At 39.0% G+C, this 20,509-nt stretch overlaps 1 protein-coding gene across 4 annotated transcripts in view; it reads left to right on the top strand.

Annotated features, from left to right (window-relative positions):
- Positions 1–14,236, top strand: part of TMEM245 (transmembrane protein 245) — a 121,216-nt gene extending 106,980 nt beyond the window's left edge. For all 4 annotated transcript variants that reach the window (XM_073332665.2, XM_073332664.2, XM_073332666.2 and 1 more), the window contains 4 exons: positions 4,198–4,298; positions 6,371–6,545; positions 10,690–10,884; positions 11,377–14,236. In XM_073332665.2, the coding sequence (XP_073188766.1) occupies positions 4,198–4,298; positions 6,371–6,545; positions 10,690–10,884; positions 11,377–11,422 (517 nt within the window). In that variant the 3' untranslated portion in view covers positions 11,423–14,236. The remainder of the gene's footprint in view (positions 1–4,197; positions 4,299–6,370; positions 6,546–10,689; positions 10,885–11,376) is intronic.
- The last annotated feature ends 6,273 nt before the right edge of the window (positions 14,237–20,509 follow it).

The raw sequence follows: 20,509 nt of genomic DNA on the forward strand, positions 1-20,509 counted from the left end.
TCACCTTAAGTGATCACTCTCACCTTACAGTGTGTATGGTAACACCCATTGTTTCATGGGTCTGTGTATATAAAATCTCCCCACTGTATTTTCCACTGAATGCATCCAGTGAAGTGAGCTGTAGCTCACAAAAGCTTATGCTCAAATAAATTGGTTAGTCTCTAAGGTGCCACAAGTCCTCCTTTTCTTCCTTTTGTGTATCTCCTGAACCTCTCTGAGAGATGAAAAGTAACCAAGTATTCTAGGTTGCTTGAGCTCCCTTATCCAGATTACTGGCCTTTGCGCTGTGACGGGCCACCAGCTGGCTTCTGACATGCTATTTACTGTACTCAGTGGAATGCTATGTTTTACAAGTTGTTGGAACGGCATATTTTTTCCCATTTTTAATTATATTTGCATCCAATGCTCAGCGTGTGTACCCTTAATATAAAAACATGTTGGTAGTTTAGGATAGTGTCCAATAAATTCATCCCACATAAGCCCACTCTACTCCCTCAGATGAAAACTCTCCCTCCAGCCCAGTCCACTTGCTCCTCTTTCCCCAGTGCTCAGGAAAAACTTTAGAAAACAAGTAGGCCTTGTAGAGAGCTCTGGAAGTAAAATAATACTTTCAGCTGAAACATGAAGTAGATTTCACAGTCCAGAAACCCTAACTTCTAAATGTCGTCCTTCTACCTTTTCTTTGTAGGACTAGGGGCTGTTTGCCTCCTGTGATCTCAGAGGTATCTCATGGGGGAAAGGTAGCGTGAGATCACCAGGAGCCAACTCATTTAAGTCCTAATTAGAGAGAATCACTGTAAATTTCACAAAGAAATTAACAGGAAACTCTAGCCTCACTGCATTCATTCTAATCCAGTACTAACAGGAAAAATTCAGGAATCACCATAGTAGAATCTACAACTTCATGGCTAAGTAGAAATGATAAAATGAAGTGGGTTTCTGGCCACTGCTGCTATGTAACTATCCAGAAGTAGGTGGGGATCCAACCTGATCCCACCCCACCCCCCAGATTTTGATCTTGAATAGCACAAGGTGAGCGCACTTACTATTCTTTTGTTTTATCATGTGTGTGCCTTTTGCAGTTAAGTAAAACCAAGAATATCAAGGTATGCCATACACTGTTCTTGAATTTGTAATCCCATTTACAGACCACAGCTTCTCCAAGTGGTGTTTCATTCACACGGTGTTCCTTTGCATTTAGCTTTCTGACTTTGCTGAAACATGTAAAGACTGAGGAACATTCACACCTCCCTCTTGGATTACACAACTGAGCAGGTTCAAAAGCACAAATAAATCCTTCCTGTGTGAGTGAAAATGTTAGCTTGCTAAATTGGGTCAGAAAGGTCTGCCACTTTTTATGGTAATATAGAACTTTATGATTTTTGCACAAAACCGCTCTGAGGGTCTGTCATCACAAAGGTGGAGGAGATAATGCATAATGTTGATATTAGTTACTAAAATGACTAACTGGGCTCACATTCAGAGATATGCTTCATAGTTATGATAGCAGAAATTGGATCCAGAGTTTTGAGTGTAACAAATTTAAGCCTGTCCAGTCAATTTCCTGGATTTTATTATTCTAACGGCATATGCATAATGAATAACTGGCTTATCAGTGTAAACACTATCAAACTTACTTAAAAGCTCAGCCTACTGCATTATCAATAAGTAATTAACAAAAATAACTTATCTAAGTAAATACACAGCTCTAAAGATACATAGTGATGATTTTTATGGTCTCACTGAGATTAAATCTTACTGATCTGTGCAGATTACATACTCATTAAAACTGTGGCATACTAAGAAAATATATTAGCTATTGCTAATTATCAAAGACGTGTCTGAAATGTCTTTATTTTAAGCTGAGTGCATGGCATAAGTGGATGCAGTTCTTACAGATTTCACTTTGATGTTAAAATGAATTTGATCCTCTGTTTCAAGGTCTTTCCTGTGTGCAGAAAGCAGATTTACAATTGTTTTCTAATACACACAGTTATATTTAGAAATCCAAAAGATTTTTTTGGCTCATGGAGTTTGTTTCTGTTTACTATTACATTTATCATAGTAGGACAGTCCTCTCTTCTTTCATAGGCTATGGGGAAATTTTCAATGACTGAGTACCCGAAAAATCCTTCAAGGAGCTGTAGATGGAACAGTTTAATTTCAAGTGAAGTTGGTACCTCAGACACCTGTCTCAAGCCAGAGCTCATAAACTGAAAACTAATATCCATCCACTCTCAAAAATCTCTTTGGAGACCATGTATCATGCTAATTTTGGCAAAGTATACAAGCATCTTCTAAGAGACAGTAAGCAGAGACACACTGTGGGGATACTTTTCAGTGATTTTTGGCTAGAAAATTAACCTCAACTTTATTTGTGTAGCAGCTCATATTCAGTTTCAAAGGACAGTATAAACCTGAGGATTTAAAAGTTTTATATTAACCCATACTGGAACTTGGGTTCCCGCAACCAATGTTTAAGTATTAAAGTGTAACGGAATCCTCCTAATTATGATTTTTTTTCTTATTTTTGAAGGCTCCTGACAAGCTATATAGCAATTAAAAAAAAAAAAAATTCACATCGCCAATTAGGGGCCTCACTTAATGGTTGCAGACCGCTCTCTTTGTTCTGTAGAAGAAGGGTTTGTTTCATCATTAGAAGGGAACGCCTTGGAATAGGTTCAGGAGCTAGAAGAGCCTGACAGAGGAGGAAACTGCTTTGGCAAGAGTTTAGGTATTAGGCGAAGATAGGAGGGAAGAGATGAATTCTTAGTGTTACCAACAGGAGAGCCCTCAGTAGGTATAGTTGAAATGTTTTTTTTACTGCTTCCTTCCGGGCTTGGTGGTACATATGTAGCACTTCCTTTGTGAGCCTCTGTGAAGGCTTTCCTCACCAAAACCTAAAAGTCACTGCTCTAAAGATCTTGGACAAGGAAACCAACTACAGACAAAATTGTGTACAGGTTTTAAACTAATGCTTGCCAAACTAGTTTTGTGAAGCTAGTGGGTAAAAAACAGGAATTTCAGTTAATCAGAACAGAACTTATGTTTTTTCCTAACACTTCACATATGATTTATTTTGATAGCGTAAGTAATTAAAAACAGAATTAGTTCTGTAAACAGACTTTCACTACAAGAAAATTATATTCTTTAAACTTTTGTAGAGAAAACTGGCATATTGCATTCAATGTAATAGAAAAGGAGAGTGCAGAAATAATGCTGATTGTTTCATCTAATAATTGAAATATGATAGTATCTTAGTATTTTGAAGTTTTTATACAAGCTCTGGTGTTTTGCTTGCTTACTGTGATTGTTTTTCCTTATAAAGATTTGAGCTGTTTCCTTCTAGCATAACTAAAATATATTGTATATTCTGCACTAACCAGGCCCTGAAGTATTTTATTTCAGACTATGCTTTTCTCCATGTGGCGCTATGGCAAATGAGATCAGCTATAGTGTCCAGGGTGTTTTCAGTGAAGCATCAACAATGTTTCAAACCACGCCCCGCCACCCATATTGATCTGAATTTGTTGACTTTCAGGTCACTGTGCAAAACTTTTTTTTTTTTTCTCCCTCATGTCTTTTCTGGGCAAGTGGCTGAATGTTTTGTGTTGGATGACAAGCTTCTAGTTTAGGTCTGTTTGAGGATTTCATATTTGAGACATTGGTCCTAATGTTTAAGTTGTGTATATATACTCAAAACTTCAAATAGGTGCATTTTAAATGACTAGATATATATAAATTCCTTCAAAAACATTTGATACGTTATACAGCTCCTAAAATGTGGGAGTAAGGTGGCAGCAGGGAGAGGATAGCAGGAGGAAGTTGAAATTACTGGGTTCTTAAGCCCTAGCAGAGAGATGATGTAGATGATTATTAGCAAGGGAAGGCACATAAAGCTAGTAAGTAGAGCGGTGTGAATAACTGAATTTTCAGCTCACAGGCAGTTTAGAAAAAATGGGGGGGAATCATTTTGGGTTTAACCGAATCTGACAATTGAGAAAATTTTGGCAAATCAAAAAATCCACTTTGGGTTGAATGCATCCTTTGGCATAGGGAACAAATGGATAATTTATTCTTCATTACAATTTGAACCAAGTAACTTACTTCACTAGTGTATGATGCACTTGGACATGTTTTGATATTTCCCCCACTTTTGTAATCAGTAGTTTAATTGGGTTTCTTTGATCATTCTAGAGGTGTGTTTGATGCTTCTCTCAAAATGGCTGGGTTCTATGGACTGTACACCTGGCTCACTCACACCATATTTGGAATTAATATTGTTTTCATACCATCAGGTAAGAACCAAAGCAAATGTTATTTATTTTACAGATGGTAGCTATGTATCCATTTATTGTGCAGTGGCAGTAGTGATTAAATATTGCCTGTATAAAGACCTTTGTTTGAAATATTAATAATTACACACGCAAACTATTCTAAAAGAACTTTTAAGATTTCAAATTCAAGAACTCAGAAGTAAGGAAATGCCAAAACTAACGTTCATTGAGAGGTCCTAGGCTCACCAGACATTTTGTCCTAATCTACTCCTTTCCCTCTAACCAGTCCAGTTTTTGTCCCTTCTGCAATAAATCTGCTTCCTTTGCTGCGCTTTGAGAGTGCCATTTGGGGGTTGTCATTGAGAGCACCGGAGAGGGAGGCTTTTTGGTGTCGGCTCCGTTGCCTGCCCTACTCCAGCCTGGAGCAGCCACAATGGGGGAAGTCTGTCTTTGCTTCTGTAGCCCTGGGCTAGAGAGACCATGTGCTCTGTGGGGATGGCATATGTATAAGCCTGTCTCTCACTCATGCACACACAAGCTGTGAGAGGATGAAGCGTGCCCACTCACTCCGTGGGGTTGGCGTATGCCCCATCTGATTGACATTAGCAGCCGTAAGAGTCTGGAGCATACTCAATGAGGACAGAATCTTCTTTAGCACCTAAATTCTCTGAAATCATTGTCAGTTCACGTGTGTGAACTGACATTTTTCAAAGCCTTATAGGTCAGTTAAATTTGGTCAGACTTCCAGGGGACAGCAAAAGCCACATCCCTGAGAGATTTCCAGTCCCTGCTCCAAAGCATGGGATGGTAGAGCTATGCAAAGAATTTTTTCCTAGCCTCATTCTTGGAAATGGCTGAAGCTTTTATTTAAAAGGGGGCGGCGGGGAAGGCCTGCCTGAGACGGCCACATGACATGATGTAAAATTTCAGTGGAAATGGTTAAAATTTAGCAAAGTTGTAAGCAACTGACAACAGGGCCTTTAAAAAAGGGAAGTGTTGGACAACCATAATAACAGGTAGCTTTACGAGCCCTGTCTATAATAAAAGTATAAATCAATTTTTTTTTAATTTCCATATTACTGATCACAACTGTATTGGTGTATAAATAGTACTCCTGGAGGCATTCTGTGCCAAAAAGTTAAATTCTGCGCACAATATTTTAAAATTCTGCAAAGTTTATTTGTCAGAAGAACACTACATAATCACTCCAATTTCAATTATTTTTGTAATTTATTTCAAAATACCTGTCAGTAAGAATATCTGTAACAATACAGACACACACAAATTTTCCCCCAGAAGTAGAGAGCTAAAGAAATCTGACAACCCAGTTCCTGTTTCTCAGCTCCCTTCCCCCTCCAAGTGCCTAGCTGCGTGTCCCCCCCGCCCAATACACCTGAACCCTCTTCCATCCCCACCCCCTTGCCCAGATAGCCTTTCTCCCCGAACCCAGGCATCCAGAGGGAGAAACAGTCTGATGCTCGGTCCTACGCTTGCATGGAGTTTCTTGCGCACCATCCTTTCCTTCCCTCAGAGGGTGCTGGGAACTGTAGCTGTCAGGAACCCTTTAGCTCCATCCCCCTCTCCCTGGCAGGATCTTCTGTGTGGGAGTTGGGCTCTGTTGGGTCCAGCAGCCCCTAGTGGCAGCCAGCAGTGCTGCAGCCCATTTGTGTGAGAAGAAGGAAATTCTGTGCGTACAACGTTAATTTCTGCAAAATTCTGAATTGTGCAGTGATGCAGAATTCTCCCAGGAGTGAAATAGAAGTTTCTACCTTGGGTTCACAAGACTGCTTCTCCTGCTTGTTTTTTTTAATTCCCATCCATTTTTATGTCACAATCAAACATTTTTGATATGGAAAGAATTTAGGTATCACAATTTTGGAGGAGGTGTAATAACAAAAAAAAAAAAAAAAAAAAGGAAGAGCTGTCACTTCTTTTAGTTCCTTATTCCAGATGGTGCCACTGATTTAAATGAGGCTGTCTGCACAGTAAAGGTGGCAGAATCTGACCCAAAGTATTTTATTTTTTTGTAAAATATTATATTTTCTGATCTCTTCTTCCTAACTTCTGACTGACGGTGTACTCTATTATGTTAGCATTGGCAGCAATCCTTGGAGCTGTTCCATTTCTGGGAACATACTGGGCAGCTATACCTGCAATTCTAGATCTGTGGCTCACCCAAGGAGAAGGATGCAAAGCCATTTTGCTCTTGGTTTTTCACCTGTTGCCAACGTACTTTGTAGACACAGCAATCTACTCAGATATATCAGGGTAAGTGTCTCACTGAAGACCTCTCAAAGCATGCTATTTTTTTTTCTGTTGGATCATACTCTTGCCTTAATTAACTTATTTGTTCAAACTATAGTGGTGTTTTCAGTGTTTTAAGCACATGAACAGTTTAATGAGACCATATTATTATAATAATAAAAAATCTAACTTTTCAGAATGTCACTACTACCACAAGACTCTCTTCTCTACCCAACCATTCAGCAGTAGTCTGCATATATAAGTATTGCATCATACCCTGAAAGTCAGCCAACTCTGGCTTTGCTTGAGCAAGAATGGAAGCAAATACAGGAGCATAGGAATTGCCATATATACTGTATCAGACCAATGGTCCATCTAGTCCAGTATCTTCACTCTAGAATGACCAGTACCAGATGCTTCAGAGGAAGGCACAAGAAACCCAGTAGTAAGCAACTATGGATTAACCAGTCCATCGTGAAAGTTTCTTCCAAACTCCCTTCATGTGCAGGTTGAATATGTTCTGAAGTATGAGTACCGGAGTTTGGGGCTCACCTTAAGAATGTTCTGGCACCAGCCACCAGATGTAAAAATCTAGGGACTACAGGTCAGACTTTTAAAGGTATTTAGATGCCTAAAGATATACATAGTTACCCAGCCCCCATTGTAGGAGTTCAGAACCTATGTACTGTTGGAAGTCCCACTACACACCTATCTGCATCTTTAGACCTAAATACCTTTAAAAATGTGGCCCTAACAACTTGAGCTTCTCTCTGATTTCAATTGTTGAGAGAGAAGAGAAACTCCAAACCTGTGTAGGGTCACATCCAAACCCTTCAGTTGCATCCTGAATAATAAGCAGGCAGCTGAAGCTTTCAACTTTCCAATTAGAGCTCATTGCAGTGCTCTAGTCTGGAGGTGACAAAAATAACTCTGAGATCCACATCTGCAAGGAATGGTCACAACCTTGTAGTGATGTACAGATATAAAAATACACTCTTAGGCACTGCTACTTTCTCTGCCTTTAGGAGCAATTGTACATCTAGTACAGGGGTGGGCAAACCTTTTGGCCTGAGGGCCACATCGGGGAATAGAAATTGTATAGTGAGCCATGAATGCTCACTAAATTGGGATTGGGATGTGGGAGGGGGTGAGGGCTCCGGTTGGGGGTGCGGGCTGTGAGGTGGGGCTGGGGATGAGGAGTTTGGGGTGTAGGAGAGTGCTCTGGGATGGGACCGAGGAGTTCGGAGGGGGATCAGGGCTGGGGGTGCAGGTTCCGGCTGGGGGTGCGGGCTCTGGGGTGGGGCTGGGGATGAGAGGTTTGGGGTGCAGGAGGGTTTGGAGAGCGGGAGGGGGATCAGGGCTGGGGCAGAGGGTTGGGGCATGGGGAGAGGCTCAGGAGTTCAGGCTCTGAGAATTGCTTACCTCAAGTGGCTCCCAGAAGCAGTTGTATGTCACTTCCCTGGCTCCTAAGCACAGAGCAGCCCCCAACCCTCAGAGCGGGACCATCACGCGGCTTCCGGGAGCCACGTGGTGCAGCCCTTGACCCAGAGACCCGGCTGGAGCGCCAGAATGAGGCCGAGCCGTGTGGTGCGGCCCCCCATCCGGCGCCCCTGCTGGAGCACCAGAGCAGGGCTGAGCCATGTGGTGCAGCCCCTCACCTGGCTCCGCAGCAGGAGCTCGTGGGCCAGTTTAAAATGTCTCCCAGTCTAGATTTGTCTCGCGGGCCGAGGTATGCCCACCCCTGATGTAGTAGGACACTTAAATTATTTTAGTCAGATCCTGGAACAGCTTAATTTTTGTTATAATGCACCTAGGGATGTTCATCAAATCAGAGCATTAGGTAGACTGTTTGTTTCTCTTCTGTGGGAAGACAAGATTTGCTGTAGTCTTAAAATCTTTTGGTCTCATCCGACAGTAATGATACTGTGCAGAGAGAACTGGTCCTTGAAAATATACACAGTCTTAAGTTTCTTCAGACTATTGCACTGGTTGCCTTTCTAATGAATTTGTTCCAGTAAGTGAAGTATAAATTACTACTGTTCTCCAATGATAGGTTATTTATGCTTGTCGGGACAGTGGTCATTAAAAAGCCAATGACCTCATTCTTCCATTTATTCATTAGAATTTTGTTGTTCAACTGCTATGAGATGGATGTTTACTGCCTATAAAATGTCTGTGATAGAGAGAATTTGCTAAGGGTCAGAGCAGAAACCCAACTGTTCCCATTAAATAAAACAAAAACACTCTGCTGCATTGTAGATTAGATTAAGTGCATTAGAAATAGCTATAATTGGGTTATGTAGGGTTTTCTAAATGTATACACGGATATTAGTTGTATCTTGTCAGGCAACTTGTTGCAGCAGCTGCCTATGTAATTTAACAGCCTGGACCAAAAAAATTGAAGTTGATACAATAGTTGAAAAAATTTACGAAGAATTGCAGAATTCAGGAATCAGTCACAAGTCCACTTTTTTAAGTGATGGAAACAAAAGATCTGTCTAAATCCTACCCTCTCATAATCAAATTATCTACTGCCCCTGCTGTGTATTAGATCTGATTTATATCACAAGTGAAGCTGAGTTGTGTGTTACATTTTGAGCTCCCACTCTGTTCAGTAGTGACAAAGATCAGAACAGCAATAGTGCAGGTGGTATAAGTTGGGACTGTCGTGTGTCTTTGGTGCTGTGTGTAGAAGTTTGACTGACAGCAACCGCCAGAACTCTGCCTGACTAGCCAATATTCTCATTCCCTTATGTTCAGTTCCAAAACCACCCCTCAAAATATGTGCTACTTGTATTACTACAAGCTTCTCCACATAATTCCGTATCTGTTGTCTGCATGCTGGCTTATGCGCTGTAAGGACGCTCAGCAGGCTAGGTTTGGGTTTTTGCATAATGCTGTTGGTTGGGTTTTAGTTTTCTGCTTTGGAACTTGTCCATTTAATTTGAACTGCTCAAGTACAGCAGTGGGGGGGAGGTACAGATAAAATATTCTCATTTTGACCCATTTTTAATCATCTCTTTAGAACACATCTTTTAGGAGTGGTTTCCAGATGCTAGATTAATTAGTTGGGGTTTGGGGGAGGGGGTAGTTTGGGGTTTTTTTTGTTTTTTACTAGAAGTGGTAGAAAGTTTTGAAATTTTGAATAATTTTTTCCCTGATGTTTTTAGATATGTTTGAAATTTCCCCTCCTCTGTTTACACAACTATAGAGCAAGTTTTTATTTCAAGTTTCAGCTTAATTTTGAAAATCAGATATTTCTCCTTTTTCCCCAACCCAGCTGTACTCATGGATGCCTTTCCATCGTGCATTTGTCTGTGGGCTAGTGCCAAGTCTTAAATTATGTGGTTGCCTCCCTGCAAGTGGCTCATTTGCCATCTTTTATTTGTAGTGTTGGCTTCTTCTGCTGTAGGATTTCCTTAGTGAGGCGGGGCTTTAGTATTGGCAGTATTTAAAATGGCAGCTTTAGTATTACTGTATAGAACGGTGATAGGGTGATAGCCAGGTCTTAACACATAAGGGCATCATCTTTGAGACAGTCGCTACAATCTTTGATAGCAGTTATTAGGCTGCTCCCAAGCCTGTTTCGTAGATGGCTTTATGATGCTTTACAAGTAAGATGGCTAAAATCAAGTGTCTTTAGATATTTTCATTCATTTACCCATTACCATTCTGCAAATAAAAACTAATTCCAATGAGAGAATATGAAATGTTGTGAATCTACAAACTATTCTTGTTAGAGTGTGTACAGTTTAGGGCACACATGACAGGTCACCGTTTCAGTAATTAGAGGTTACACGAAGACGCATGTTGCCAGCCATCTTATAAATTGTAATTCAAAAATCTTTACAAAGATCGTGTTTTATGATTAGCCTTAAGCATTTCATTTTGAAATCTAAAGCCTACCTAGAATCAACTACTTGGAACAGAGACTGTCCCTTCTTCAATATGTGGAAAGTGTCTACTACATTGTGGACATTACCAAGATCAAATACTAATTAATAATACTAGAATGTTTGTACTTGCAACATTTATAGCAATCTGTAGTTACATCAGCTTGATATGCTAAATAACATTTGCTAATCAATCCACATTTCCATAAATGATGATATTTGCTGTTATAAAATATTGCTCTTAGTAACTTATCCTCCTTATGCTGTAATTCCAGAGGTGGCCATCCCTACCTGACAGGCCTCGCAGTAGCTGGTGGAGCATATTACCTAGGATTGGAAGGAGCGATCATTGGACCCATACTGCTTTGTATACTGGTGGTTGCCTCTAACATATACAGTGCCATGTTAGTGAGTCCAACAAATTCAGTTCCTACCCCATCACAAACACCATGGCCTCTGCAGATATACCAGTAAGTAATAGATTAGGGTGGTGTGGAGTGAATCACAGACTGTGTAAGAACAAACAAAAACTTATTATAAATAGGGAACTATTCATTGTGGGTTTGGGGAAGGGTTTTAGGAAGAACTTGTTGTTCTATAATAATCTAGAAATAAAAACTACGGGGTGGATTGTGGTTTCCAAAGCAATATAAAGAATGTGACTGCAATCATTGATATAAATAACATAAGGGAGCAAGATTAGCGATTGTGGGCTTGATCCTGCATTTTACTCATGTGTATGATACCAATATCTCCAATGGGGGCTACTCACGTGAACAAAAAAATAAAGATTAGGTCCCAAGGCAAATTTCTATCTAGTTTTGTGATTACGTTCTAAAGCTTTCCATGTATATGCAGTCCCACAATATAGAGAAATCTTGCAACTATGCATTTTATCATCCTCTTCCCTTCGTTGTGAAAAAGCGTTTGCTCTCCCTCAGTAAGTGAATATTTTCTTTCAGACCATCTAGAGGGAGTCCTGAGGAGATGAAAATGGCCACAGAGTGAGATTTACACCATCTCGCACCTGATCAGCATGAAGTTGTCACTCTCTCTTCTACCTGGATTGAGTTCAGAACAGTCATGGCCTTCTGTCCCTCTTCCAGCTGTGCCTAGTGACAGCTCATAGTGAAGCACAGTTTAAAACAAACCCTCACGTCTGCTGGCCTTACGTTATGAAGCACTTCGCCTTTGCAAGATAGACTGTCTGCTTCCGATTACTTTGCATACTAACACACAGACTTAAAGTTCAGATGCCTTGTGTGTAGATTTTTTTCTTCATAGAAAGATCTTAAGAAGGACAAGTAATATCCACTGAGTCAAGGATGCCATCTGCTGAAATGACTAACTTGGCTTTTATTCCTTTGGATGTTTGCATTATTAGACTTCTAGTAATTTTAAACAAGTTAAACGCCAAGTCTTTTGTTGCTGGAATCTTTAGTTGATTTAGGGGTGTGTTTACTTGTAGAGATGCTAAAACTTATAAAGGTGTGAAGCACCTGCTATTAAAAGAAAAAATAGTATAATCTGCTGCTTCTCAAAGTATTTCTTTTGAGAGGCATGACAGTCACCGTTCAATTAATAACACTTGAAGCTTATTTATGTGTACACTAATCGTGTTTATGCTGTCAGGGAGCGATGCTTCCACTTGCAGATTGTGTTAAGTGTAGGTTATGCTCACGTGGAATAGGAGTATTTGTAAAAACAGTTTAATCCTTGACTTCACTTTTGCAGTTAAACTTAGTATTCTGCTGTTTTGATTTGTTGATAAAGCTTAATTTAATACCAGGGTCTCAGTAAGATGATGTACCCAAAGTCCCAATGGATTCCTGCCAAACTTAACCAAAGGACTTAAATATTTCCAGGCAGAAATAATATCAGATTGCCATATCTAATTACAGTATTTGGAAGATGCTGAATGATTGTGTTCACACCATTTTTTTTATTATTTATTGAGAAGTAATCATCAAGAAGGTGAAAGGTGGTGGGGGGAGGGGGAAAGCACAAGACAGGCAGAGATCTCAAATTCCTAAAATGTGTTCGTGTCCTGGGCACCAAATTGAAGTGCACTAGAGCCCTTCCCGCCTGCCCCCCCTAACCCCCCAAAAAAGTAGTTGGCCTTAAATTGCAGTTTTTAGTGTCACTGAAGGCTTTTCATACCTTGGTTATTGATGCAGGTTTGAAATAGTGGTTTATGAGAACCAAAAAAGTAGTTAAATTATTTTTTGTATAAGTTCTCAGACTCAAAAGACAGATACAGCAAAAAAAATTTACCCCAAATACTTGGTCAAAGAATACACTCAGATCATCAGGCCCCAGGCACGATACAAATAAGCTGCGATGTAGGTGGTGTGGTTTTCTTTTTTTTTTTCTTTTTTCTTAATACCAGGGCAAAACCATTCCATTCCTGATTGACTCTACCTTGAATTTATGGCAGGGTTTCTTCTTTTCTGATTTATACAAAATACAGGCTATGTCATGCTCTTCATCTGTCCTTGCTTTGTAAAACAGCTATAGTACAAATCTGTCCATATCATAGTCCCAGGGATCTGGCTCAACCTAAGTGAGAGAGGTTGTTATAGATCACTACTAGTTTTTTGATGTGACCGTACATGTGTTGATAGATAATATTTTAAGACTGGATCTGTTGTGTGCCCTATGTACGGCAAAGTTTTGAGATCAATTCAGTGTGCTGCAATGCATGGGCCCAATTTGTGGTGTTATGGATGGAGTAATTACCCTAACTTCGAATTTCCTTGCTTTTGTGGAACAAAGTTAGACCCTTTACATTATTCAACATCATTTTGTTTCATAAATGACAATTATGGAAGAAGTCAGGATCTCACTAAGAGTATCAATATTCGTGTAGTATACAGACCAGTGTATGAATGATAAACTGTTATTGCTCTTGGGAAATTGCTACATTCTGTTCTATTAGTTTATTCTACCATGCTGAGCAGCATTACGAATCTGTTTTGGTTAATCAGGTCATTGTGTACCCAGGTAGCTTTTGAAAAGAAAGGGTTGTCACTTGAGAGAAAAATGCTTAAAATGTATACAACTAACCAGAATCCATAAGCTTTAATATTTTAATACTTTTCTCTTGCTGCTTTTTGCTCACTGTTAAAGATTGTGTTAAGTGTTTTCTACATTAGATAGCATGTTAACATCTAACCTGATCTTTCATAACCCTGTGTTCCTGAATTTGTGATGTCAGTCATTTCCATGCTGCCAGATAGTGATGTCATAAACAAAGGCTGATTTCTTTACTATAATCACAGAGAAGAATCTCTGATATGAGAGGAGAGTTCTTTTTCAAACACAAGTATCTTCAATAATAGCAAAACAAAATTAATAAACTGAGAAGACCTGGTGTTGCTATTTTGAAATGTTCCTTTCCCAGTGTGAAAAAAATCTGTGTGTATAGCATTGATACGATACGCATTGTCTATTTGTTTTTATGTAGGTGGTTTTTTTTTTTTTAAACGAATACTTGAGCCTTCCAGTCTTCAACTTCAGCTAATATTTGCCATTAATAACACAATAATAAAGCTGTAAATTTGTGGTAAACCTAGATTTAAGACCCATACTTTGTGCCATGTCTGTATCTGAGGAACAAAGACCTTGTCCCATGTCCCTTTGAGGCATGAGGCTCAATTTAGTAATGAGTGAACTCTGTTTTTAAAATTACCATGTCAAAATACTTAATCACTCACATGCTTACTCAATAAATGTAAAAAATCAGAATCTTTACATGTAGATGCCTTATGGAAAAGTATATGTCTGTTAGTGTTCAAAAAATAAATTGTCACTGGGAACTAATGACCTGCACATTTTTCATTTTTAACATCCAATTTCATTTGTGGAAACATACATCTGAAATGTGTTTGGGGGTTTTGGGGTTTTTTGGGGTTTTTAATCAACTTTCCAGCAACTTAAAAATTACCAAACTAATTTTATCCATGTTCTTTTAAAAGAAAAAAAGAGGGGAATTAAAAACCATTTTGAATATGATACTTCGTATGAAAAGAAACATTTTTGAGTAATTTTTAAGCCAGTTATAGTTCCCAGGAAAAATGATTTCTAGACCGTTCTTTGTGCAGTGGCATTCTGAATAGGGCTTTCCCTCTACTTCATATTTATAGCCTCTAGCACAATGAGGCTTGATTTAGTCTGGATCTTCTTGGTGTTACAATAAGAAGGTGTTTCTAGAATAATAGTCATATTAAACACTGTGTGTGCAAGTAGAAAATATTAATGAGTTGTTAAAGGAATGCTTATATTTTTATTGGTTGTCATGAGATGGTGCTCAGCAGTGGAATAATGATGACAACATAAAGTGTGTCAGCTATGATGCTGTCATGTTTTTCTAGCACATTAGGTTTATCCCAAGTACAAAATTATCAATAGCTCTATGGTACTAATGGTTTTTAGCATACATTTCAGTAGATTTATTTCCTCCTTTTTTTATTAAATTGGAGGGTTTAGGCCCATGAATTTTAGTTAGTGATTATTGGATTAGGAAACGAGTAACATCTTACAAAACTGCAGGCTGCAATAAAAAAAAAAAAATGTAGAAAATGTAACTGCTGTCTCCAGTGTTAGCATTCAGTATATTTATCTTAATTTCCAAAAATAGTTAATATGGGGAAAATGTTAAATCTATTAAAAATACTGAGCCTAAATTCAACATTAACACCTTTGTAAAAGTGTTAAAGAAAATTCGGTCCACAGTTAGGGTTAAACGCCTCATCATCTTCAAAAAAAAAAAAAAAAAAAAAATGGCTGCAGTGCTAATATCTCGCACTTTGGTCATTAGACTACTTATAAGGCTGCCTCCCCAGCAGACTTAATACAGTGAGTCTGGAAGGACACCAGGATGCAAGTGTCCAAGATGGCACTTCACGTCCCTGAGGAGCAGAATGGCCCCCTATTGCCTTCATACATATATAGACTGTTCGTATTGTGTGTGATATGTCTGCTTAGGCACAGAAACTGTCACTCCAGAGCACAATACTGGACTCATGGTAACTACTGTGAAAATAGACCATACTTTTTTAAATGGATTTGCATTAAAGATGTTTTGGTTTTTTTAAACTAAAGTTAGAAGACTTTATGGTTAATATTGAAGACCACATTTAATTTTCTGTAGTCAGTTTCAGGGAAGCCTGTAGTCTTAAAAGAGAGAATAATGGTTTCCACGCTTCTAGTTAAAGTTAGATTGTCTCCAGAACTCCCTTCTCTTATTTGGTTTATTATGAGAGTAAAAACAGTATTTTCTCTCCCTCTTTGGGCACTCCACTGAATTACGGAATGTAACAGTGCAGTTCCCCTTTCATTCCCAAGTCTTCTGTGAAATAAAATGGCCTAAAGTTTTTAAAGTCATGTGGATTTAATCTTTAATCGGGCATTGTTTCTCACTGTCCATTTTAGTCAGGTTCCTTCATGCTTTATGATGAATGTGTAGAAGCTTTTTATGAAAGTAAAACAGGTATTTTATGAAGTGTGAAAAATGAGCAAAGTGTTTTTAAAAATCAGTAGTAATTCCAGAAGTAATGAGGGTATTCAAGGAGTCCACATTAGTTGGTTTTTTGTTGGTTGTTTTTTTTAAGAGTATACATATGAACAGAGTCTGTTTTTCTTCAAATTATTTTTAACTGACAAATTTTCTTTTGTGATTCCTAGGAATAAAATGTTATGTTGCCTGTACATAGTGGAAATAAAGTTTTCTGGAACGGTCTTATACATGGTATACAATAAATAGGTAAAGAGACTGGGGAGAATCTAGCAAATATCTGATCAAGTGACTAAATAAACTGTTCTGATGTAATAGTGGTACAAAACTAGTCAACACCAGTCTTTCTAGTAACAGCTCAAGAACCAGAATTTAGAGCCTATTGGTCCTGAAAGTATTTGCACTGGTCCACCAAAGCACTTCTAGCCTTAATAGGTCATGAAATATCAGGCTTTCAAATCCCCAAATGTTACTCTTTTTTCCTCCCCCACTTACAGAATGACATTTTAGTATCTGGTATTTTGTGAATTACTAGAATTGGAGAAGATTATTGCTTTATGCCTTTTGTAAGATAGGTTCCAAGATTCAGAGGGTATGCTGCTACAGCAGTTGGTCTGATTTCAGGAAAGCATTTCTCTCAAGGACAACATTTAAGCAAATCCCATTGAAGTCTGTTTTAAAGCCACATGTGTTTTTCAGTGCTGCCCTAAATAGGGATGGACTTAAGCACATAGTCCATAAGCATGCTTAAGTGCTTGTAGTCTAGTACTGAAGATGGCAGCATTTAGAATCCTGTTGGAATTAAACCAGGTGGGGGAGGAAAATATTCAGCTCTGACACCTTTCCAAGGGAATACAGCATTCATTTTATGGCTCGGATGGGTTTTCAGTGTGTTGAACTTAAAACTCTTGGTGTTTTATTCAGTCCAGCCTTGGTTGTGTGTAGTTTGTTTTTGGTGTTTTGTTTTGGTCCCTGGATGAGGGTGAACTATAACAAGTCTTTGACTTCTAGTATAAAAGTAATTTTCATTCCCTGCACAAGTCTTTGACACAGTCACAATGTAACAGCATGACGCACAGTTACATCAGAACAAAAGTCTGTTCAGTGAAAAAACAAATGGACATCCAGGCCTTAGTGCTGGAATAATAAACAAAACCACCACAGTAGGCCTCTTTGCTGCTAGTCTCAGCCCAGGGCACTTCTTCTAGAAGTATCTTGTCAAAGAAGTGTCAGTGAAGATTATTGCATTACTGCCTATGATTGACTTGCTCTGTGGATGGATGTCTTCAGTGTCATCAAACTGATGTATTTCACATGCACTAGATTCAGTCAGATGTTCACCTTTTTAAAAATGTAATAAAACGTTACTCTGCAGCATTCAGTGAAAGTTAAGACTTATTTGGTTTTTGTTTTTGAACTGAGTAAGAGCTAAGCAATTAGCATATATGTACTCACCAATATTTGGTGTTTTGGTAGGAAGGCAGCATAGCTTCTTTTCTGTATGTGTTAGTTTGGCTAAAACGAAATCCAAAGAAACTGTATAAAATTGGATTCTAAGACTAGTTTGGTTAACGTCACCACAGATGTTTTGAATTACAAAGCATCGGTTATTGTGCCTGACTTGAGGTGTGCATTCCAATTTCAAGTTATTTGTGGGGATTTGGAGAAGTAACTTCTACTGCCCATTGTCATGACAAATTTGTGTGTAAATTAACATGGGATACATGTTCACAATAAGAATTACATTCCAAAGTAATAATACCTGAACTGGTAATTTATAGTAATTGTTACTGCATGTATAATAGTTTGAAAAGATAACCCCTGTGCCTATCTGTAGTGGAACAAGAAGTATAAGTTGCTATTGGTAAGAACTCTTGAGTAGACTGAATAATTATTTAAAAACTTAATTTATTTTTGACTACTCAGAACATTTTGTTTCCTAGCAAATAGGTTTCCTGTAGCAGCTATTAAAAGCTTTTAACCCAGTATTGTATGCACGTCACAGTCCTTTGTAAACATCATGTTTAATATGTTTTGAAATAAAAATCTGTGCTGAATGTTTAAAAAAACGGCTGGGTCTTTTTTAATGGTTGACTAATAGAGTAGTTGAACTGAATAAGCATTATGGTAAATTTGAGTGGATTCCTGGATGGAATTGTCCAAATAGGTATCGTACAGTAACTATTGGATGCCCTGGAGACTAATAGTTGATGCTTAGCAGCAGTTCATGCTCTTTCTAATGGTGTTTTTAGTATGATTTCTTATAGGGAATGGAAATTGTAGTAATCTGGTATCACAAAGCACAATTTTAGAGCATTTCAAATTACCATAAAACAGAAATGGTCAAATATAGCCTTTGTGGTTTCTCTCATCTTTAAAACAGATGGGAAATGTGAAGGCTGAAGTTCAAGCTTGCAGTATTCCAGCTTGGTAAGGTCAGGAGTGTATGGTTATATGTATTTGACACAGATCTTTTTAGCAAATGTAACATCTTCTAACTAAGCTGTCTTCAAAAAGGTTCCTAAATTTACGTATGCAATGAACAGAGTAGCATGCTCAGTTACTGAGAGGATCTTAAAATAACTTTTTCAGATGACTAAAACCAGTCTATTTTCTCCTGTGTGTCCATGCGAGGGAAGTGTCCATGATCAGTGCTAACCCACCTCCTTTTAATTAGGAACCAGTACAAATAAATGTCTGTATTCAACCATCAAAAATATACTATGCTATTGGGAGACCTCTTTATTTATATTACGTTTTGGAACCAGGTTATATAGGAGGTGGATCACAACCTGTGAACCCAAGGTGGTTTTTGCTGGGTGGAGGCCAATTTGCTAATATAACCAGAGGGATTTACTGACTCAGTAGTTCACACTATAGTAAATTATACCACAGATTAATTTGGGTCAGTTGACAACCAGCCTTTTGGTGCCAAAGAAGTATGATCAACTCTGGATACTTGTGACCAAAAGATTCAAGAGGAAGACCCACTTTTGAGGAATTTGTCAAACGCTGAAAAGATTTGGTGCGTCAGAAGATCTCCTTGCACCATCTCTCTTTTCAGTGGCCTATATTTTGCATTTGCTCTGCAGGCTGCAATTTCTAACTTCAAATAAAAATTGTTCTCAAGGAAAATCTCACCCAAAAGCTATTTGAGCTGACAGCATTGAGCTAAATTATGTAAGGAAAATGGGAAAAGTGTGCCAAATGGAGCTTATTGTTGAATTACATCATCTTTTTAAGAGACACAAGTAGTTAAGTTGGTACATTCTTATTGGGCACCAGTCCTTTTTTACTGTTACCATATAAGGACCTAACACTTGAGAATACTAAAAACTCTTCTACTGACAGTGGCTGTCCACACACCCAGCACTACATGCATTCAATCTGCACTTGAAATTACAGACTGGGGTGTAATAAAGTTGAATACTCAGCGTAAATGTCAGAGTAAATGTTTAAAGCGGAGCAACTCCTAAGCCTAATGGCTTTAGCTGCAGGTTCTCCAAGAACAAAAATTGCAGTTTTCAAAACCTGTTTCTCCCTGGTTCTTGGTGAAGGTGGACACTAAAGAAGGTTGTAGGGCAGTTTTCCCCCAAGTTGCACCATTCTCAACCCCTTTGAAGTTATTGTTGCATCGGGTGTAAATCAGAACAAAATTCCGTGAGACCAGTCTCCTCGTCTGTCGACTTCTCTCAGGATGTCCCCATCTCCGAGATCTGCAGAGTGGCGACGTGGGCGTCAGTCCACACCTTTGCAGAACATTATGTGATTACCGGGGACTCTGCCTCTGATGCCGTTTTTGGCTCCACAGTACTATCATCTGTGACCAACCCAACTCCGAAGTCCCAGCCCTCCAAAGGGGTTACTGCTCAGGAGTCCCCTACAGTGGAGCACCCACGGCAGCACTAATCAAAGAAGAAGTTAACTTGTGCAGTAACGATGGCTCTTTGAGATGTGTCTCCCTACTTGTGCTCCACCAGCTGCCCTCCTCCCCTCTGCGTCAGAGTTCTTGCTATGACTCCGGTAGAGAAGGAACTGAGGGGAGTTAGCCCACGTGCGCTGGTTAGCCTCGTGGTGCGGCATAAGGAGAGATGGTGCATGTGCCAACCCAACGGACACTGCTACCAAAGACCTCTGACCGGCAGTGCAGGGATGCAGACACCCTTACAGAGGAGCACCCCTAGGGACAAACCTCTCTCGAAGAACCATCGTTGCTGCACAAGGTGAGTAACTTCTTTCCTTTGGCCTGTGTGGAGTCTCAGAAGCCCTGAAGAAGGGAAAAAGAGAGGCAGGGCACTGCAGAGGCAGCCCTGACTACTAGGGGTTGCTCGGAAAGCAGTTGACCCTATTACACCATATTATGCATTTTAGAAATAGTGTAATCATGTAATTACATTACGAAGGAGGAAGAAATAAGTTTGCCCATTGAACCTTAATTTTGTTGTTCCTGACTTTGAGATTGACTTTATTAATGTAGTCCTTTGGAGTTCTCAGTTCTATACAAAATTGCTATTTTGAAGACTTCAGGTTTCACATTAGTAATAATAAATCTGTCCTTTTTATTGTGATGTGACTCATAC

Source organism: Lepidochelys kempii, chromosome 2 (assembly GCF_965140285.1).
Source record: "Lepidochelys kempii isolate rLepKem1 chromosome 2, rLepKem1.hap1, whole genome shotgun sequence".
NCBI classification, from domain to species: domain Eukaryota; kingdom Metazoa; phylum Chordata; order Testudines; family Cheloniidae; genus Lepidochelys; species Lepidochelys kempii.